Source organism: Schistocerca serialis, chromosome 6 (assembly GCF_023864345.2).
Source record: "Schistocerca serialis cubense isolate TAMUIC-IGC-003099 chromosome 6, iqSchSeri2.2, whole genome shotgun sequence".
Classification (NCBI taxonomy): Eukaryota; Metazoa; Arthropoda; class Insecta; order Orthoptera; family Acrididae; genus Schistocerca; species Schistocerca serialis.
The window spans coordinates 602,118,848-602,137,248 of NC_064643.1; the positions used below are offsets into that span (position 1 = coordinate 602,118,848).

The window sequence follows — 18,401 nt, forward strand, 5'->3', positions numbered from 1 at the left end:
CTAATTTCAAAATATAGATTAAGACTTTTGCCTGTTTGTTCAGCACTGAATCATCCAGTCATCTATTTATCAATATATGTCTGTATGATTCAAAAGGGGGGTTATATAACAAAGCAAAATGGAAGTCTCCCACCTGCTATTGTGTTACAATGAATTTTTTCCCCCTAATTTTTCATTTGAAGCTAGTTAGCTACGATCATATAGCAAATTCAATGGCCAGGAAGTAATCAATTAACATTTTAATCAAGTTTGTGCTCATCTAATTAAGTTATGCAATGAAAGACATGAAAGTCCACCATTTATGGAACAATTAACATTTCTAAATTATTTCTCCTGTTAACTACATGTCTTAGTGGAATATCTGTGAGAACTACTTTGATTGTTGCGAACATAAACTGTGTTTTCAATCTACATTTGATGGATGTATAGAGTGCCTGTGTCACAATATATAATTACATCAAATGTATTTGCAGTTGCGTGTATGGACTACCATCAGCTGTATAATGAAATGATGACAATGAAGATTTGTGCTAGACCGGGAGTGGAACCCGGATTTCCTGCTTAGACTATCTGAGCATGACTCACGACCAGACCCAAACTTCCATTTTTCGTCAACCATGTGTCTAAAACCTGTACTTGCACATCCATTATGTATACACCCGCACAGGGGAGACATTTTACCCGAAAGTCGCTTGCCAGTGTCAGCAGATAAATACAATATTGCAGTGCCTGTGTTATTCCAAATTACGATGTAATGTTCCTTTGGACATGCATGTGTGTCCAAAGGAGCATTACACTGTAATTCAGAATAACACAGGCACTGCAATACCATATAACTGTTTATGGTGACTTTAATAACAAACTGTATTCAATGTTCTGTTTCACAAAACTGTGGTTTATGGGATGAGGAGATTCATGATAAGTATTGGCACTGAAACTGTGAGTGACTGGACGGTCTAGTCTAGTTATCTTGATACACACATATCAACAAAAGTTTTGCATCACACATTTAATTCAACATTCATTGCACAGAAAACAAAAATGGGCTCCTGGCATGCAACTCATTTGCAATCCCGTCATTCAATGCATTTGCATTGTGTCCAGATCACAAAAAAAGTATAACAAAAAAATCATGTTTATCATGGGAGGGTTTTCACAGCATTCCTGAGCAATGTTGGTATGTGTTGTAACATTCCCTTGCTCAGATACAGGCTTGAATCCATCGTGGTAGACCAAAAATGAGACCTTCATGTCAGACTTGGTCCAAATAGTCCCACTCTTCAATTGTAATTCTGCATAAGTCACACAGAGTACGTAGTCATTGTTGATGTTCAAAAAGAGTTTGTTTCAATCAATCCCAGACATAGAGAAGCTCGGTGTGAACTGGAGGTTACATGGGAAGGCAAACGACTGGAGCATTTTTCAACACCAGTATATCAGGGTGTTATCCTTGACCAAACTCTGTCCTTCAAGAAACATTGCCGTAACACCAGGCTGAAAGTTAGTTAGTTCATGGAATAACATCTTGAGGAAGCTCAGATCCACCACCTGGGAAGCAAGTCCTCTCATCCTGAGAATTTCGGCTCTTGCTTTGTGCGTGTCCACTGCGGAGTGTGCTTCACCTGTGTGGAGTGCATCCACTCAGACCAAACAGGTTGATATTGCAATCAATGAGACTGTCCAAATCTTTTCGGGATGTATGAAGCCAACTCCAGTTGATAAAATCTATCCGACTGTTGGTATAGCTCCGCCCACTATTAGAAGGGCTGTTGCTGCTGTTGTAGAGAGAGTTAAGCAAACTTATGATCCCCGACATCCACTGCATGATCATCAGGCTGTAGTCAGTTGACTGAAGTCAAGAAAGAGCTTCATCGTCAGGACTCGGCCACTAGAGGGAACACCAGAGTCTAACCGCATCACCAGGCACAAGAGCAAGCTACCACCTGATATCGCTGTAAAGGAAGAGCTAGCTCCTGGAAATGACATGCCCTACCCTATTTGGAGATCGCTCAATCGTCTTAGGGTGGGCATTCCTCTTTGCAAGACCAACATGCAAAACTGGGGCATTCTTCCAGCTGATGGAGAGTGCAGAACAACCCAAGACCCAGCCAACCTGCTAATTTGTCCTCAACTTCAACAACCCTACACAACATAGTACCTGATGGAGAGAAACAACAAGGCAATCGGAGTTGTTACATTCTGGAAATGCTGACTGGACACAGAAATAAATTAAATGAATGATGTTTAATTGGATTCATATTCTGGGAACAGGCAGGCCACTCCATTCTGGTAATCCTAGCAAGCTGAATGAACATGTTCTGGAGAACAGCACAGTGAGCAAGTTATCATCCACCAAGATGAAACTGTCACCTAAATACTGGTGATATGGTACCACTATTAGTTGCAGAACCTCGTGGAGCAGTGAGCAGTGAGCAGTGAGACTGCCCTCAGCACACACAAGAGGTTTATGGTAGCCCCATTTAATGCTACCCCAGAACATCACTCCACCACCACCTTGTTGTACACATGGGACACAGTGTTGCAGACAGTGAATGTTATAAAGTTGTCTCCAAAAACATTGTCTGTGATTATCAGGGTACAAACAGATCTGAGATTCATCCACAAACAGCATTCAACACTAATCTTAAAACATCCATTCTGCATGATTTCTTGTCGTTCTGTCACTTAGTCCACGGTGTTGTGGCATTCAATGTGGTGTTCACTGCGACCATCGGGAATGGAGACTCTCATCACGCAATAATCTCCTAACAGTTGGATGTAATACCTAATGTTCTTGTAGCTTCTTTGAACACCAAATTCAGTACTGGAGCACTCAGCCCACAGTGCCTTTGATTTTTTATCTTAAATATTGATCACGTACACCTGTCGAAGCTGGGTGACCTGTGTGATGTAACTCTACCTGTTAATTGGAACTGGCTCCATGTCCACACCACGTCACTTTGACTCTGGTGTAAACAATGAGCAGCTTCTCTGGCTGACCAACCTTCTACACGTAATGTAATGATGCGGACACGATCACTGGTCGCGATTGTCCTTCACGACATGCTGGATGTTCACTCTACAGCTCCATGGATGTCTCCACTACGTCCCTACCGGTAAACTACTTCTAACTGAAATGCTGCAATTGATTCAAGTGCAGTGTTCTGCCCGCAGGTAACAGTTACAAACAAATGTCAGGGGTGACCATCCAATCAGTACAGGAACAGTCACAAAGCATCACACTTGCACGAAATGTCGGGGTGATGCAACCCTTTTATTGATATGTATATGAACAGAAGTGTTAGTGAACTGGCCATTGCCCAACAGATCAATTTAAAGTTAATATAAGTAAAAAAAAAACGACAACAACACTGGAGTTGCATCAATCGTACAACATAGTCCAATATCCAAAAGTCTGGATTTTTGAGGCGATGAACACTGTTGAACACTGCCAAGAACAAGAAGGTAGGGCTCCAACAAGGTTAGTATTGTTCTATCTTGATAAAATTTCAAAAGAAAATGTTGTCCACTACAGGCTGAAAATTGTTTTCTTTTATTTGCTACTGGCCAATTTCAACTGCAGAGTCATTATCAAGCAACATATGTGATATAAATGAATCAATCAGTCCACTTGTGGAACTGTACATAAATATTAGCATTATCTGTATCAAATATGGAAAGTAAGTTTGTCACACTCTTGAGCGAACCATGTACAATACATATTAAGGACAAATTTGACATCCTTTCACTGAAGAACCCCATTTTTTCAATTAGAACATCAACTTGTTCTCTCTTTATATCCATATGCAGATGTACGTTTTTTGATGATACTGTCCAGCAAATGAAGAGAACATATGGAGTGAGTAAAAATATAATAGTCACTTTCGCACTTGCAAATGAACACACAATCAAAAGCACAGCTGATAAAACTAGGACAACAGGCACTAATATGCTCAGCTCTGGGTTGAAAGGTTGGAAGTCCTGATATCTCTAAAACCACTTATCTGTACATATCTGGAAAAAGGTGATTTTCTTTGTGCTCTTAGAAATGGCTGTTTGCCTTCAAAGCTCCCAGACCAGTATCATTACCAAACAGGTGCTTTACGGAGCTGTCAGTAAGGGTACACCAACCCATTGAACTCTATCAAAAATGCTTAGAAAAAACATCATTGCATGTTAAAAAGATGGGAATCTGTGTTGCTGTTTTAAAACTTTCAAAGTGGCCAAAGTAAAGATGTGCAAAACATAGCAAGTAATAAGACAACAAGACTCTTGTCTTGAAATCTAGTGTAAAATCCAAAGAGATTCTGGACATATTTAAAGCACATCAGCAGGAAGACACAATCAATACCTTCACTGTGCGATAGCAATGTTAATGTTACCCATGACAGTGCCATTATAGCAGAGTTACTGAACATGATTTTCTAAAATTCCTTCACCAAAGAAGACTAAGTGCATGGTGCAGATTTCAAATCGAGAACAGCTGCCAATGTGAGTGTAGCGAAACAGCTTAAATCACTTAATAAAGGCTTTTCCTCCAGTCCTGACTGTACATCAATTAGGTTCCTTTCAGAGTACACTTATACAATAGCTCCACACTTAGCAATCAAATACAACTGCTAGCTCAGCAAACAGATCCGTATATAAAGAGTGGAAAGTTGCACAGGTCACCTAAACAGTTGAGAAAGGAAATAGGAGTAATCTGCTGAATTACATATCCATATCACTATCGCCAATTAGCAGTTGTATTCTGGAACATATACTGTGTTTGAATATTATGAATGGTCTGAAAGAAAACAATTTATTGACTAGTAGTTAGCATGGATTCAGAAAATATCATTCTTGTGTAACACAACTAACTCTTACCACCATGAAGCAATGGGTGCTATTTCAAACTGATTCCATATTTCTGGAGCTCCAGAAGGCTTTTGACACTGTTCCTCACAAACAACTTCTAATCAAATTGTGTGTGTATGGAGTAATGTGTCTGTTGTGTAAATAGATTCATGATTTCCTGTCAGAGAGGTCACACTTCGTAGCAACTGATGGAAAGACATCAAGTCAAATCAAGTCAAATAGGAGTGATATCTAGCATTCCCCACGAAAGTATTATATGTACTCCGCTATTCCTGATCTATATAAAGGATTTAGGAGACAATCTGAGCAGCCTTCTTAAGATTGTTTGCAGATGATGCTGTCATTTATTGTCTCATAAAGTCAACAGACGATCAAACTCAGTTGCAAAATGATTTAGATATGGCATCCGTATAGTAACAATTAAATGCAAATGATGAATTAGGCATTACAATTACAAATATCTTAAACTGGAACATTCACATAGATATTGTTGTGGGGAAAGCTAACCAAAGACTGTGTGATTTACTGGCAGAACACTTAGAAGATGCAACAGGTCTACTAAAGAGACTGCCTGCAATACACTTGTCCGTCCTCTCCTGAAGTGTTGCTGCACAGTACGGGATTCGCAGCCTATAAGATTCACAGAAACATCAAAAAAGTTCAACAAAGAGCAGCTCGTTTTATATTATCGCGACATATGGCCCCGTTTTATATTATCGTGACATATGGGAGAGAGCGTCCCAGATATGATAAATGAGCTGGGGTGACAATCATTAAAAGAAAAAACAGAAAAAAAGGGCATTTTTCATTGTGGCAGGATCTTTTCACAAAATTCCAATCACCAACTTTCTCCTCTGAGTGCATGAATATTTTGAAACAATTGTTGTAGTACAATACGAGAAACCAGAGCTCACAGGGAAAGACTGAAGTGTTAGTTTTTCCCACGTGCTGTTTGAGAGTGGAACAGTTGACAAATAGCTTGAAGACGGCTCAATGAACCCTCTGCCAGGTACTTCACTGTGAATTGCAGAGTAGTCACAGAGATGTAGATGTAGACTTTGTCAAAGATTAAGAAAAGGACACTAACAGTAACGAGATACAACCATTAGTTAATGTTACCAGCAAATTAATTATGTACAAGCAATAAATATCCATCTAATAGTTCTTATTAACATATTTCAGGTACACGTTTCATATTAAAAGTACTTAACAGTTGTGATGATGAAAGAGGAGAAACACAATTTCTCTCAGATGAGATAGAAGTATGCAAGGTATGAAACCACACTAAGAAAACTAAAGGCATGTGAGTGACAGAGGACAAGCCATTACATGAGTGTAGTGTCTGGTGAGTGTGACACAAAGAATGGAGATGATAGATTCAACTCTACAAGAGGACAACAAGAAAGCTGCAATTTTTTTTCCCAGTTCTGGAAAATGCTTAGTAAATTTAAACCCATATGTAACTGTCGACTGGTCAATGATCGTCATTTCATCTAGTGAGTGTCATAAGCCTATCTTACAAGCCCTTTTCCTCAAAAAGTGCACATCCACTTTTTTAGATGACATGCAAATTGTGTGTCCTTTAAGGATGAATTGACTGGTAACCCCTACATCACTAAACTCTACCACAAACTGGAAGAAACTAAGTCCACTCTAAAACATCAGATATGATTTAAATAAAAAATTAATATCACTGAATAGTACTGAAAAAGCTGGAAATTATTTTGTCTCTTTAACTTTTTACCCTAAATCACCAAATAGTCTTCCTCGAATGACTATTAAAAATCAGTCTTGGTCGCAAATTTCTTTTAACTGCAGCAGTCAGTTCAGTGTCGCGGATCGGCGCAACCTGTTCTATGGAAGTCCACCTGCCATTCCGATTAAAAGAAATTTGCGATCAAGACTGTTTCTTAATTATCATATTAATTTAAGATCGCTGATAATGTTTTCAAAAATTTTATGTCTTCCTGGTACTGGCAAGTTGAATAATGATAAAGAGATACTGAAATTTCTTGCCATTCCAATCAAAACAATATCCTTTCTTGTCACTGTACATGTTAAAACAAAATATTATTTTAAAATAAGAATAAATTATATTTTTAGAGGTCTTCAACATGCCTTCCACATTTTAATCAGTCTTGCCCTGACTTGATGCACTTTGTCTATCCTAAAGTGCCTCTGCTACTGGCAGCAAAACACACTTCTTTAATTCAGTCACACCATCAAAATAAAGAGAGAAAATTAAAAGCAGTTAAGCCTGCCAACTATGACAAATGAGCCAATGGCCCCTTTAGTATTCCTGTCGGCAGATGTCAAGAGGGGTGCAGATGAGCTAGCACGGGTATCATAGCACAATAGTGCAAAACACTGACACCGAGGGCGACTGCGAGGAGTTATGTGGCAGAGCCACTGATCGCCGACGGCAAAATGCCTGGCTCAGTAGTTCTTACGCAGGCACCAGCTACCTCAGACCTAGCCTTTGCCTTGCACTGTGATATGTTTTACATGTAGTTAGTTACTCCGTTGCTCATGCTAGTTGTGTTGTGTTTGCTGCGTGCTCATCTCTGCACAGTGTTCGGAATCTCTGCTACTCCGTAGAGTGACTCGCACATCGAGTTTTGTTGCCTCTTCCCATGCTCAGCTCCCAAAACTTGTAGTCGAGCCACCATCAGCTGCTACAGTAATATTTTGTGCCAATAGCTGGGAGCCAATTTATCGAACTAATTAATCACAATGACTTTGTTGCAGCTACCTCTGGTTTTGCTGACATAGAATTTTAGAGTAATTGCTGCCCACTGGCAATGTTTTTGAATGCAGTGTGACTGTTGTTGCTGAGTTCCAATACTGGATGGCAGTTGACAGTCTGCAGTCAGCAGGCAGAGCTGTGTTGCATGAGCCTCACAGTCAGGCTGTGGAATATGTATGGGCCGGCAATGTTTAGTTAAAGTTTTTAATATGTTTTGGCCTATAATTACTCACATCTCACATTTAAGAGTTTCAGTGTGCAATGATAGCAGTCACATAGTGGCATGCAGAATATTAATTAATTGTGAACATTTCAAAGTATTTGCTGTGACATATCTTCGACTATAAATAGTACTGTTCATGACCTCATAACAATAACTGTTCTTCACAGCAACCATCACTATCCACTTCCTCAATCATTGGATCATATCAGTCCCTTAATGAATGGAGTTGAGAGCGGCAGCAGTGTCATCGCAATAAGAGCATGCCATCACTGTCCTGCTAAAGGTTCTTACTGTATACCTGGTACACCCTGCATTACGGGAATGGTTTTGCATCCTACCTACTCCTTTTATCTGTCAACTGTAACAAAAAGCAAATTTGGTTTACACCCAGATAAATAGTTTTTGAGAATTTTTTATTTTAAATGCCTTACCTTTTGGTGCATGAAAAAGCAGCCACTCAGAAGAAAGACCGTAATGCAGAACATGGGCCAAAGTCAAGGTCTTCCCACTGCCTGCACGGCCAACTGAAAGTTGTGCTAAGCAAAATAAAAGAAAAAGTTTGAAGACAGCATATGACTGTTGTTTAGGCAGTGATGGCAAAGTGTTCTTTCCTCAGGTTACTGAAAAGTCATCACTATTTAACTAGCAGCAAATGCAAACTGTATTATCCACTTCCCACAATATTTACGAATAAATACGAAAAACTGGAAACTGTATACTTCAATTATTACCACGTGTTGAACCAACAGCCTTCTTGAATATACTGGTTATAGTCAGATTACTGAAGTTAAGCAATGTTGGGCATGGTCAGTACTTGGATGGGTACTCTGTCAGTTATTTCACTTCTGTCTTTACAAAAAGAGGAAGAGGTGTGGTGGCAAAAATTTCCCAATAAACAGACTTTGTACCAATACCATGGATTACATTTCAAATTTCTCCATAGTGTCTCATGAAGAGAGGGCATGTGACACTGTTGGACATGATCCATTCATCAGATGGGGACATCAAGCTCAGCAACCGCCTTGATGCTGTTTGAGAGGAATAGGTTATGGCCAGCACTGGGTTACTCCATCTCCCTTCTCTCATCATCGTCCAACACAAACATGACACCACACTCCACCATAACTTTCCCCTACACTTATCAGGTACACTTAAATACACAACTAGCACACTTTGCAAAGGAAGGTGGTGCTGTGTGCAAAGGACAGATAAACCTTTCCAATTAGGCAGCTGAACCTGCCCTTCAGGGTCTCCCAGCCAACAATGCCACACAACTTTACTTTTTACTACCATCTGCTGACGCAATGGAAACTAAATAACAATACACATTCAAGAGGAAGTGATACTAAACAAAAAGCAGCTGAGGCGAACATGCCTTTTCTCTCAATGCGATTAACATCAAAGGTGTAAACTATCTACCAACACTTCTCCAAAGCAGCCATCTAGAAAAAATTATCACCTTACAGTACACAACAGTGCCTGGTATGTATCTTGTTTCTCCATCCATTCTTCTTTCTTTGTTCTATTTAATATTTTTCTTGGATTCATACAGGAGCTGAGAGAAATCTTATCTCTCATATCTGGAATTTATTATGATATGCAGCTGAGCCTCTATCCCTTACAAGAGGAAGTGAGAAATCAAACCACTATTAAATTGTTTTTATATTATACCATGCAGCTTTACTGTATGATTAAATGATGATGGCGTCCTCTTGGATAAAATATTCCGGAGGTAAAATAGTCCCCCATTCGAATCTCCGGGAGGGGACTACTCAAGAGGACGTCGTTATCAGGAGAAAGAAAACTGGCGTTCTACGGATCGGAGTGTGGAATGTCAGATCCCTTAATCGAGCAGGTAGGTTAGAAAATTTAAAAATGGAAATGGACAGGTTAAAGTTAGATATAGTGGGAATTAGTGAAGTTCGGTGGCAGGAGGAACAAGACTTTTGGTCAGGTGATTACAGGGTTATAAATACAAAATCAAATAGAGGTAATGCAGGAGTAGGTTTAATAATGAATAAAAAAATAGGACTGTGGGTTAGCTACTACAAACAGCATAGTGAACGCATTATTGTGGCCAAGATAGACACGAAGCCCATGCCTACTACAGTAGTACAAGTTTATATGCCAACTAGCTCTGCAGATGATGAAGAAATTGATGAAATGTATGACGAGATAAAAGAAATTATTCAGGTAGTGAAGGGAGACGAAAATTTAATAGTTATGGGTGACTGGAATTTGTCAGTAGGAAAAGGGAGAGAAGGAAACATAGTAGGTGAATATGGATTGGGGGGAAGAAATGAAAGAGGAAGCCGCCTTGTAGAATTTTGCACAGAGCATAACTTAATCATAGCTAACACTTGGTTCAAGAATCATAAAAGAAGGCTGTATACCTGGAAGAATCCTGGAGATACTAAAAGGTATCAGATAGATTATATAATGGTAAGACAGAGATTTAGGAACCAGGTTTTAAATTGTAAGACATTTCCAGGGGCAGATATGGATTCTGACCACAATCTCTTGGTTATGAACTGCAGATTGAAACTGAAGAAACTGCAAAAAGGTGGGAATTTAAGGAGATGGGACCTGGATAAACTGAAAGAACGAGAGGTTGTAGAGAGTTTCAGGGAGGGCATAAGGGAACAATTGACAGGAATGGGGGAAAGAAATACAGTAGAAGAAGAATGGGTAGCTCTGAGGGATGAAGTACTGAAAGCAGCAGACGATCAAGTAGGTAAAAAGATGAGGGCTAATAGAAATCATTGGGTAACAGAAGAAATATTGAATTTAATTGATTAAAGGAGAAAATATAAAAATGCAGTAAATGAAGCAGGCAAAAAGGAATACAAACGTCTCAAAAATGAGATCGACAGGAAGTGCAAAATGGCTAAGCAGGGATGGCTAGAGGACAAATGTAAGGATGTAGAGGTTTGTCTCACTAGGGGTAAGATAGATACTGCCTACAGGAAAATTAAAGAGACCTTTGGAGAGAAGAGAACCACTTGTATGAATATCAAGAGCTCAGATGGCAACCCAGTTCTAAGCAAAGAAGGGAAGGCAGAAAGGTGGAAGGAGTATATAGAGGGTTTATACAATGGCGATGTACTTGAGGACAATATTATGGAAATGGAAGAGGATGTAGATGAAGATGAAATGGGAGATACGATACTGCGTGAAGAGTTTGACAGAGCACTGAAAGACCTGAGTCGAAACAAGGCCCCGGGAGTAGACAACATTCCATTAGAACTACTGACGGCATTGGGAGAGCCAGTCCTGACAAAACTCTACCATCTGGTGAGCAAGATGTATGAGACAGGTGAAATACCCTCAGACTTCAAGAAGAATATAATAATTCCAATCCCAAAGAAAGCAGGTGTTGACAGATGTGAAAATTACCGAACTATCAGTTTAATAAGTCACAGCTGCAAAATACTAACGCGAATTCTTTACAGACGAATGGAAAAACTAGTAGAAGCGGACCTCGGGGAAGATCAGTTTGGATTCCGTAGAAATGTTGGAACACGTGAGGCAATACTAACCTTACGACTTATCTTAGAAGAAAGATTAAGAAAAGGCAAACCTACGTTTATAGCATTTGTAGACTTAGAGAAAGCTTTTGACAATGTTGACTGGAATACTCTCTTTCACATTCTAAAGGTGGCAGGGGTAAAATACAGGGAGCGAAAGGCTATTTACAATTTGTACAGAAACCAGATGACAGTTATAAGAGTCGACAGGTATGAAAGGGAAGCAGTGGTTGGGAAAGGAGTGAGACAGGGTTGTAGCCTCTCCCCAATGTTATTCAATCTGTATATTGAGCAAGCAGTAAAGGAAACAAAAGAAAAATTCGGAGTAGGTATTAAAATTCATGGAAAAGAAGTAAAAACTTTGAGGTTCGCCGATGACATTGTAATTCTGTCAGAGACAGCAAAGGACTTGGAAGAGCAGTTGAACGGAATGGACAGTGTCTTGAAAGGAGGATATAAGATGAACATCAACAAAAGCAAAACGAGGATAATGGAATGTAGTCAAATTAAATCGGGTGATGCTGAGGGAATTAGATTAGGAAATGAGACACTTAAAGTAGTAAAGGAGTTTTGCTATTTGGGGAGCAAAATAACTGATGATGGTCAAAGTAGAGAGGATACAAAATGTAGACTGGCAATGGCAAGGAAATCGTTTCTGAAGAAGAGAAATTTGTTAACATCGAGTATAGATTTAAGTGTCAGGAAGTCGTTTCTGAAAGTATTTGTATGGAGTGTAGCCATGTATGGAAGTGAAACATGGACGATAACTAGTATGGACAAGAAGAGAATAGAAGCTTTTGAAATGTGGTGCTACAGAAGAATGCTGAAGATAAGGTGGGTAGATCACGTAACTAATGAGGAGGTATTGAATAGCATTGGGGAGAAGAGGAGTTTGTGGCACAACTTGACTAGAAGAAGGGATCAGTTGGTAGGACATGTTTTGAGGCATCAAGGGATCACAAATTTAGCATTGGAGGGCAGCGTGGAGGGTAAAAATCGTAGAGGGAGACCAAGAGATGAATACACTAAGCAGATTCAGAAGGATGTAGGTTGCAGTAGGTACTGGGAGATGAAGAAGCTTGCACAGGATAGAGTAGCATGGAGAGCTGCATCAAACTAGTCTCAGGACTGAAGACCACAACAACAACAACAACAACAACAACAACAACCATCATCTGCTCCTGTGTAAATCACTTTAATCAATAAGTAACCAAGGGAGTCCTTTTAAGAGCTAAACAGATCGTGTATAAAACCTATCTCTCGCCAACCAAGATGTACAGTCTGGAGACCTGTGTCATAAATAAATAAGAGATAAATGTGAGGTGAGATCTGCAGAACACATTGACCATAAAGTAAAGAATGAGTGCTGCAAAATTGTGAGGTTAGGTTATGTGCCCAACTCGAATTCTGCATCAGTATTTGGAGATGGAGGTACCAGGAAAAAGACCGATTGGGCAGCCTAGGAAAATATGGGCAGACAGGTTAATGAAGATCTCAAGAGAGGAATAATGTTGGATGCAGTGGTGAGAGAAAGGCTATACAAGAACAGAAATCAACGGAGACATATCACTCACAAAGTTTCTACTTGGCTCGCAGGAGGGAAATCCTGACGATGATTATGATGATGATGATGACTGAACTCCTAAGGTCTTAAGGTCTCCAAGTGTGACTGATAGAACTTTTGCGAGTAACAGTAATAGTATTATTGGTAAATGTGGATAACTGTTTAACAAACAATGGAAAATCCAGGATGGAATGTAATAATATTATGAGAAGGAAAGTTGCTTCTCACCATGTAATGGAGATGCTGAGTTGCAGATAGGCACAACAAAAAGAACCTCAGAATTAAAGCTTTTGGCCACTGGCCTCCATCAACAATAAACGCTATTGTCTATTGTCAACAAAGGCCAATGGCCAAAAGCTTTAATTGTGAGGGTTGTTTTTGTTGTGCCTATCTGTGACTGAGCATCTCTGCTAAGTAGTGAGTAACAACTTTCTTTCTCATAATATTGTAACTGTTTAACAGTTTTTATATGTAGCTTTCTAAAATGAGTTACTCGTGGTGCAAACTTTAAGTTAGATAGTGCATGAAATGTTGCCTAATGCTCTCCTTGCTACACACAGGTTTATTTATTGTATCAGTGATTCAAGAACTTACAATCTTTGTAGAGCTTTACCACCATAGTATGTAATTATTCGTTGGCTATTTCACTTGCAATAAAAATACTGCAAGGTAATATTCAATATAGTGCATTCACCATCATTATTTATTCCTTAGGATAAACATTCCTATATCATCATCTCATTCATTTTTTAACCATATAACTTTACAACTGCTTGGTTGTCAAGAGTCATAATTTGATATTCTGTATGCCACTTACATATTGAGTTAATTGGGCCAAAAGGCAACAGTGTTCAGTCAAACCCCTACAGAGCACAAGTCACATAATTAACAGGTTGCATGCTTGTCCATCCATAGGGTGACTGTTAGGTTCGCTCTATCGTAGTTATCAAAAATTCAAGTCACACACCCCACAGGTACCACTGTGACTGGGTTTGACTCATACATGATTGTGCTCATTAGTCATTATTTATGTATTTTTGGGATCTGGCATCCCAATATTTATTTGTGTCATCTGCAGTAGATAATTTATTTGAGGCTCTCAGCTAAGTTTGTGCAGTAGGATAATATTAGGCATTTTTGCACTGTTGTGTGTCTCCACCCCAGCTCAGTTAGGCCACATGTTTGTGCTGCAATTACGACAGGACAAGATGTGTGCCGCCACATGTTTACAGCAATATTATAGGACCACGATGATTGTGACGTAGTCATTCTCACTGCCTGATGAATCGTGAACACACTCTACCACGGGTGACATCACCGAACACACGTAGTCGTCCGTGCTGTGTCCACACTTTGCCACAGGTTAAGCCATCTTCGACAGCATGTCCACATGCTGCCAAGGGTCCACGCTTTCATCTGCACCACCAACAGACATGTTCACGTGCTGTCAGGTGTCCTTGTCACACCTCCTTGCTACGCCGACTACGAGTCATCATGTTGCTGTGCTGCCACCGCTGACTGCACACATTGCATTGCACAAAGATGTAAAAAGATAAGTACAACAGCAGTTGCATTTTCTGTACTGAGATTCGAATTGCCAGCCATGGCAAATGAAATTCAGAAATCTGTGAGTGAGTGTGAGTCACATGTGGGAAGTGATGGCAGCAGTCCTCATATGCAACAGAATGAAATTTGAGTTAGTTTGGGAACTGGATCCAAAGCTTAGCAGTAAAACTGAAAGTAGTATGGACTCAAAATTTCTGTAGTTGGGAAATAAAAACTGTACTGCAAGTAATAAGACTGATCAGCTCGAGAATAAATTTGTAGAGGTAGAAAATAACCTTGAAAATAATGTCAGAATGGTTGAAGAAGTTTTTAATCAAGTAGATGTGTTGCAAAAGATATTATCTGATAAAACTGAAGCCATGAAAAGCACTCTTCTGGAGCAAATCCCATTACATGAACAAAGATGCAAATTATTTGAAAAACAAGCAGAGGCAGACATAAATTCCATCAGTGTAGGAATTTCAGGTTGTCATAAGGGGATCCCTGGTGATAAAGAGGAATAGAAGGGGAAATGAATGTGCTGAGGGGAAACAATACTGTAGTGGCAGGGAATGGAAATTTGTAGGTGGGATATCCTATGGGGCAAAGATTTCAATCAAAACCATTTCATAGAGAGATTAAATACCATGTTGTCAATATTTTTGGCTGCATGCAAGGATTTCTTTCTGGCAGGGATGAGTAATACGGCAAAACTGTGTTAAGAGGCAGTTGGAAGGGGGAGCTCAAAAATGGGCTAACCAAAATGTTACTAAATTCTCTAATCTTAAAACCTTTGACCCTCTGTTCTTGAATAAATACTGGGACCCAGCAAAACAATTTTTTGAATGGACCTAGTTACAGAAGTGGAAAAGAGAGTACGAGAGTTCTGCTTTAGAGAAATGTATAAATTAAATGAGTGCGATAGGCCACTAGGTGTTTTAACATAAATTTTGGCACTAAGGAGAAGGTTACCAGACAATCTGCAATGGGATCTGATTTATAGTGCAACAGATTCAGTGGAAGAATTTCTAAATTTTGTGGGGCACATGGACAAGGCTTTGTGTTATAGACCTAGATATATGGAACAGAGGGAGAATGGAAGGTTATTACAAAAGGGAAACAGTAAAACACAAAGTACTCACAATAAGAGGGGGAGAGAGGATACAAATGGTCAGAATAATCAGGGTTGAGACTGGAGAAGCAGGGCACAAATGGATAACACAAATTTTGGAAGGAGATGGGACAATTTTGATCAGAGGAGTCCTGGTGAGAGTATGGGAATAGAGGAATTGCCAGATGCAAAAATGGACAGGGTAGGTAGTCAAAAAATTTGCTGATGCCTCTCATAAGGCCCACTGGGGGGCTGGTAATTATAATGTAAACAGGGCCAGACAAGGACATGATGGGATAAGGAATAAAATTAAGAAGGAAAACAGAGAAATTGGGATGTGTCATATGGACTTTATGGAGACAAAAGGTAAAAAGGACAAAATGGTACAATTCTAATATCAGTAACTAACAGTGTGACTTAAGCATTTATAAGATGTTTAAGAGAGAAGAGAAATCAGAGGCAGATGATAAGGACAATATTGGTTTGTGTGCAACAAAATTCATTGAAATATCATGAGACAGATGATGTGGTTTCATTAAAAGGAGCAACAGAAGTGAATATGTAACCAAGGGGCAATGTTCTCAGTAATCATGGGTGTGACAAAGGAGATTGAGTACAGGTAAAGTCTCTAGTGAATAGTACGGAGAATTATGCAGAAAGTGAGGATATGATTAATCATTGTGATTTAAAGGGTAATATGAGTGCTTTCTTTGATAATACAGCAAATGCTTATTGATAATGTTGTTGTGCCTATGTTTACAGGTGATACTGAATTAAATGTGGATATGGAAATGTGTAATGACATGGAAAATTTGCTATGGAATGGTCGAGAATAAAATCAAACCCTATGTATTCTTAAATAGTGAACATGAAAGTCTGAATGATGCCAACTGTAACAAACAATTGAAAGCCCAAGTTGATATATCAACAATGAAGGAAGGGTACAATGCCACTCACCATAAAAACGACATATTGAGTGGCCACAGCCTTCACCAGAAAAGAGAAGCACATGTGCATTCACACAACCAAGCACATCTCTCTCTCTCTCTCTCTCTCTCTCTCTCTCTCTCACACACACACACACACACACACACACACACACAAAGCGTGCGTGCGCACACCTGCCATCTAATTGCTGCTTCTGCTGGACACAACATCACTGCATTCTGGCTGCAGCCAGTGCAGAGAGCTGTCATATATGCATGATGTGTGCTTGCTTGTGTGAATGTGTGTGTGTGTTTTGTTTCCTATTCTGAAGAGGGCTATGGCCAAAAGCTAAATGTCTTTTTGTGCCTCTCTACAACTCAATGTGTCGTCTTTACAGTGAGTATCAATCTTTCTTTTCTAACAGTGTTGACTTTCCAACCCCAACTTTCCTATTTCTTACTCATTCTCTCCCAGGGATGTGGTCTTATTGTAACACTGCCTGAATGGGCAGGTTACTGAGGCAACATCAGCAGAAATTGTGGCAAAACTGCAGGTGGAAAAGAGAAGTAGTGGTGGTGGTGGTGGTGGTGGTGGTGGTGGGGGTGGAGGATCGTACGTTCCTATGGGACCACACTGCTGAGGTCATCGGTTCCTAGGCTTACACACTACAAAGGGGAGGGGGGAGCCACACAAACTGTGGCAAGGCACCTCAGATCACACGGCTACGCCATACAGCATGGAAAACAGATGCTATTACTTGTTAAACCTGGTATTAAAATGTAGAAACATATCACAACAATTGAAAGTAAGACTATAAAAACACTACTGGCACAAGATGAAATCATTAAATCAACCAGAATGATACCCCTCCAGTGTGTTTGTATCTACAACGCAGCTACATGTGTCACTGAGGCACGCAAGCCATGGCATCTCAGCAACGTCCATGGATCAGCAGTCAACAGAACATGTATTCTTACCCTATTTCATTACGTGCCAGATAATGAAGGATACAAAGCACATATCTGATAGCCGGCTTTGAGTAATCAGCAGATCTGAGATACTCAAAAACCTCCAAAGCAGGTCTTCGCACCATCACACAAGTTTCTGCAAAAGTCTTCACTTGCTTCTTAAATATTGTAGGTAATCCTCCAAAAGTAAATAGCTGTTTTTGCACCTCAGGAGATATTGTGTAATACTTGGCTTCCTGTGATATAGTGTGATGAATCTGCAAAAAATAGATATGTTCTTTATGAAAAGTATAGTCTAAACTTGTTTTGCTTATAGTGAACAGTTGTTTATAAAGTAATTTATTTGTTTAGGGTAATATCTGCAATTTTTACGCAAAACATTTAAAAGATTTTATATGGCTGAAACACAAAAGAACTCTTAAAAATAGGAACTGTGTTGTTTTGGTTACACTTGTACAAAAATGCAATATGTATTTTGTTTTGTGTTTCATCTCAATTTATTATGAAGCATCTTCCATTGCCTGAAATATATCTAGGTTATACACAGTTATGGTTCTTCTCTGGCTTATCAAATTTAACATTATGAGAAGGAAAATTGCTAGACACCATATAGCAGAGATGCTGAGTCACAGATAGGCACAATAAAAAGACACTCACAATTATAGCTTTCGGCCTTTGTCAACAGACACGTCCGTGCACGCCCCCCCCCCACACACACACGCACATGTGCGTGCGCGCGCACGCACTACTACAGTCTCAGGCAACTGAAACCACATTGCCTATCTGCAACGGTTGGGTTGGGTTGGGTTGGATTGGGTTGGGTTGGGCAAGGAGGCCAGACAGCGAGGTCATTGGTCTCATCGGAATAGGGAAGGAAGTCGGCCATGCCCTTTCAAAGGAACCATCCCAGCATTTGCATGGAGACATCACGGA

The 18,401-nt window shown here is 39.7% G+C and overlaps 1 protein-coding gene across 1 annotated transcript in view; it reads right to left on the reverse strand.

The window, feature by feature from the left end:
• Positions 1 to 18,401, reverse strand: part of LOC126484328 (28S ribosomal protein S29, mitochondrial) — a 93,877-nt gene that overhangs the window by 26,272 nt on the left and 49,204 nt on the right. Inside the window, exons 3-4 of the mRNA XM_050107773.1 lie at positions 17,512 to 17,725; positions 8,258 to 8,350 (exon numbers count right to left, since the gene is read on the reverse strand). Of these exons, the coding sequence (XP_049963730.1) occupies positions 8,258 to 8,350; positions 17,512 to 17,725 (307 nt within the window). The remainder of the gene's footprint in view (positions 1 to 8,257; positions 8,351 to 17,511; positions 17,726 to 18,401) is intronic.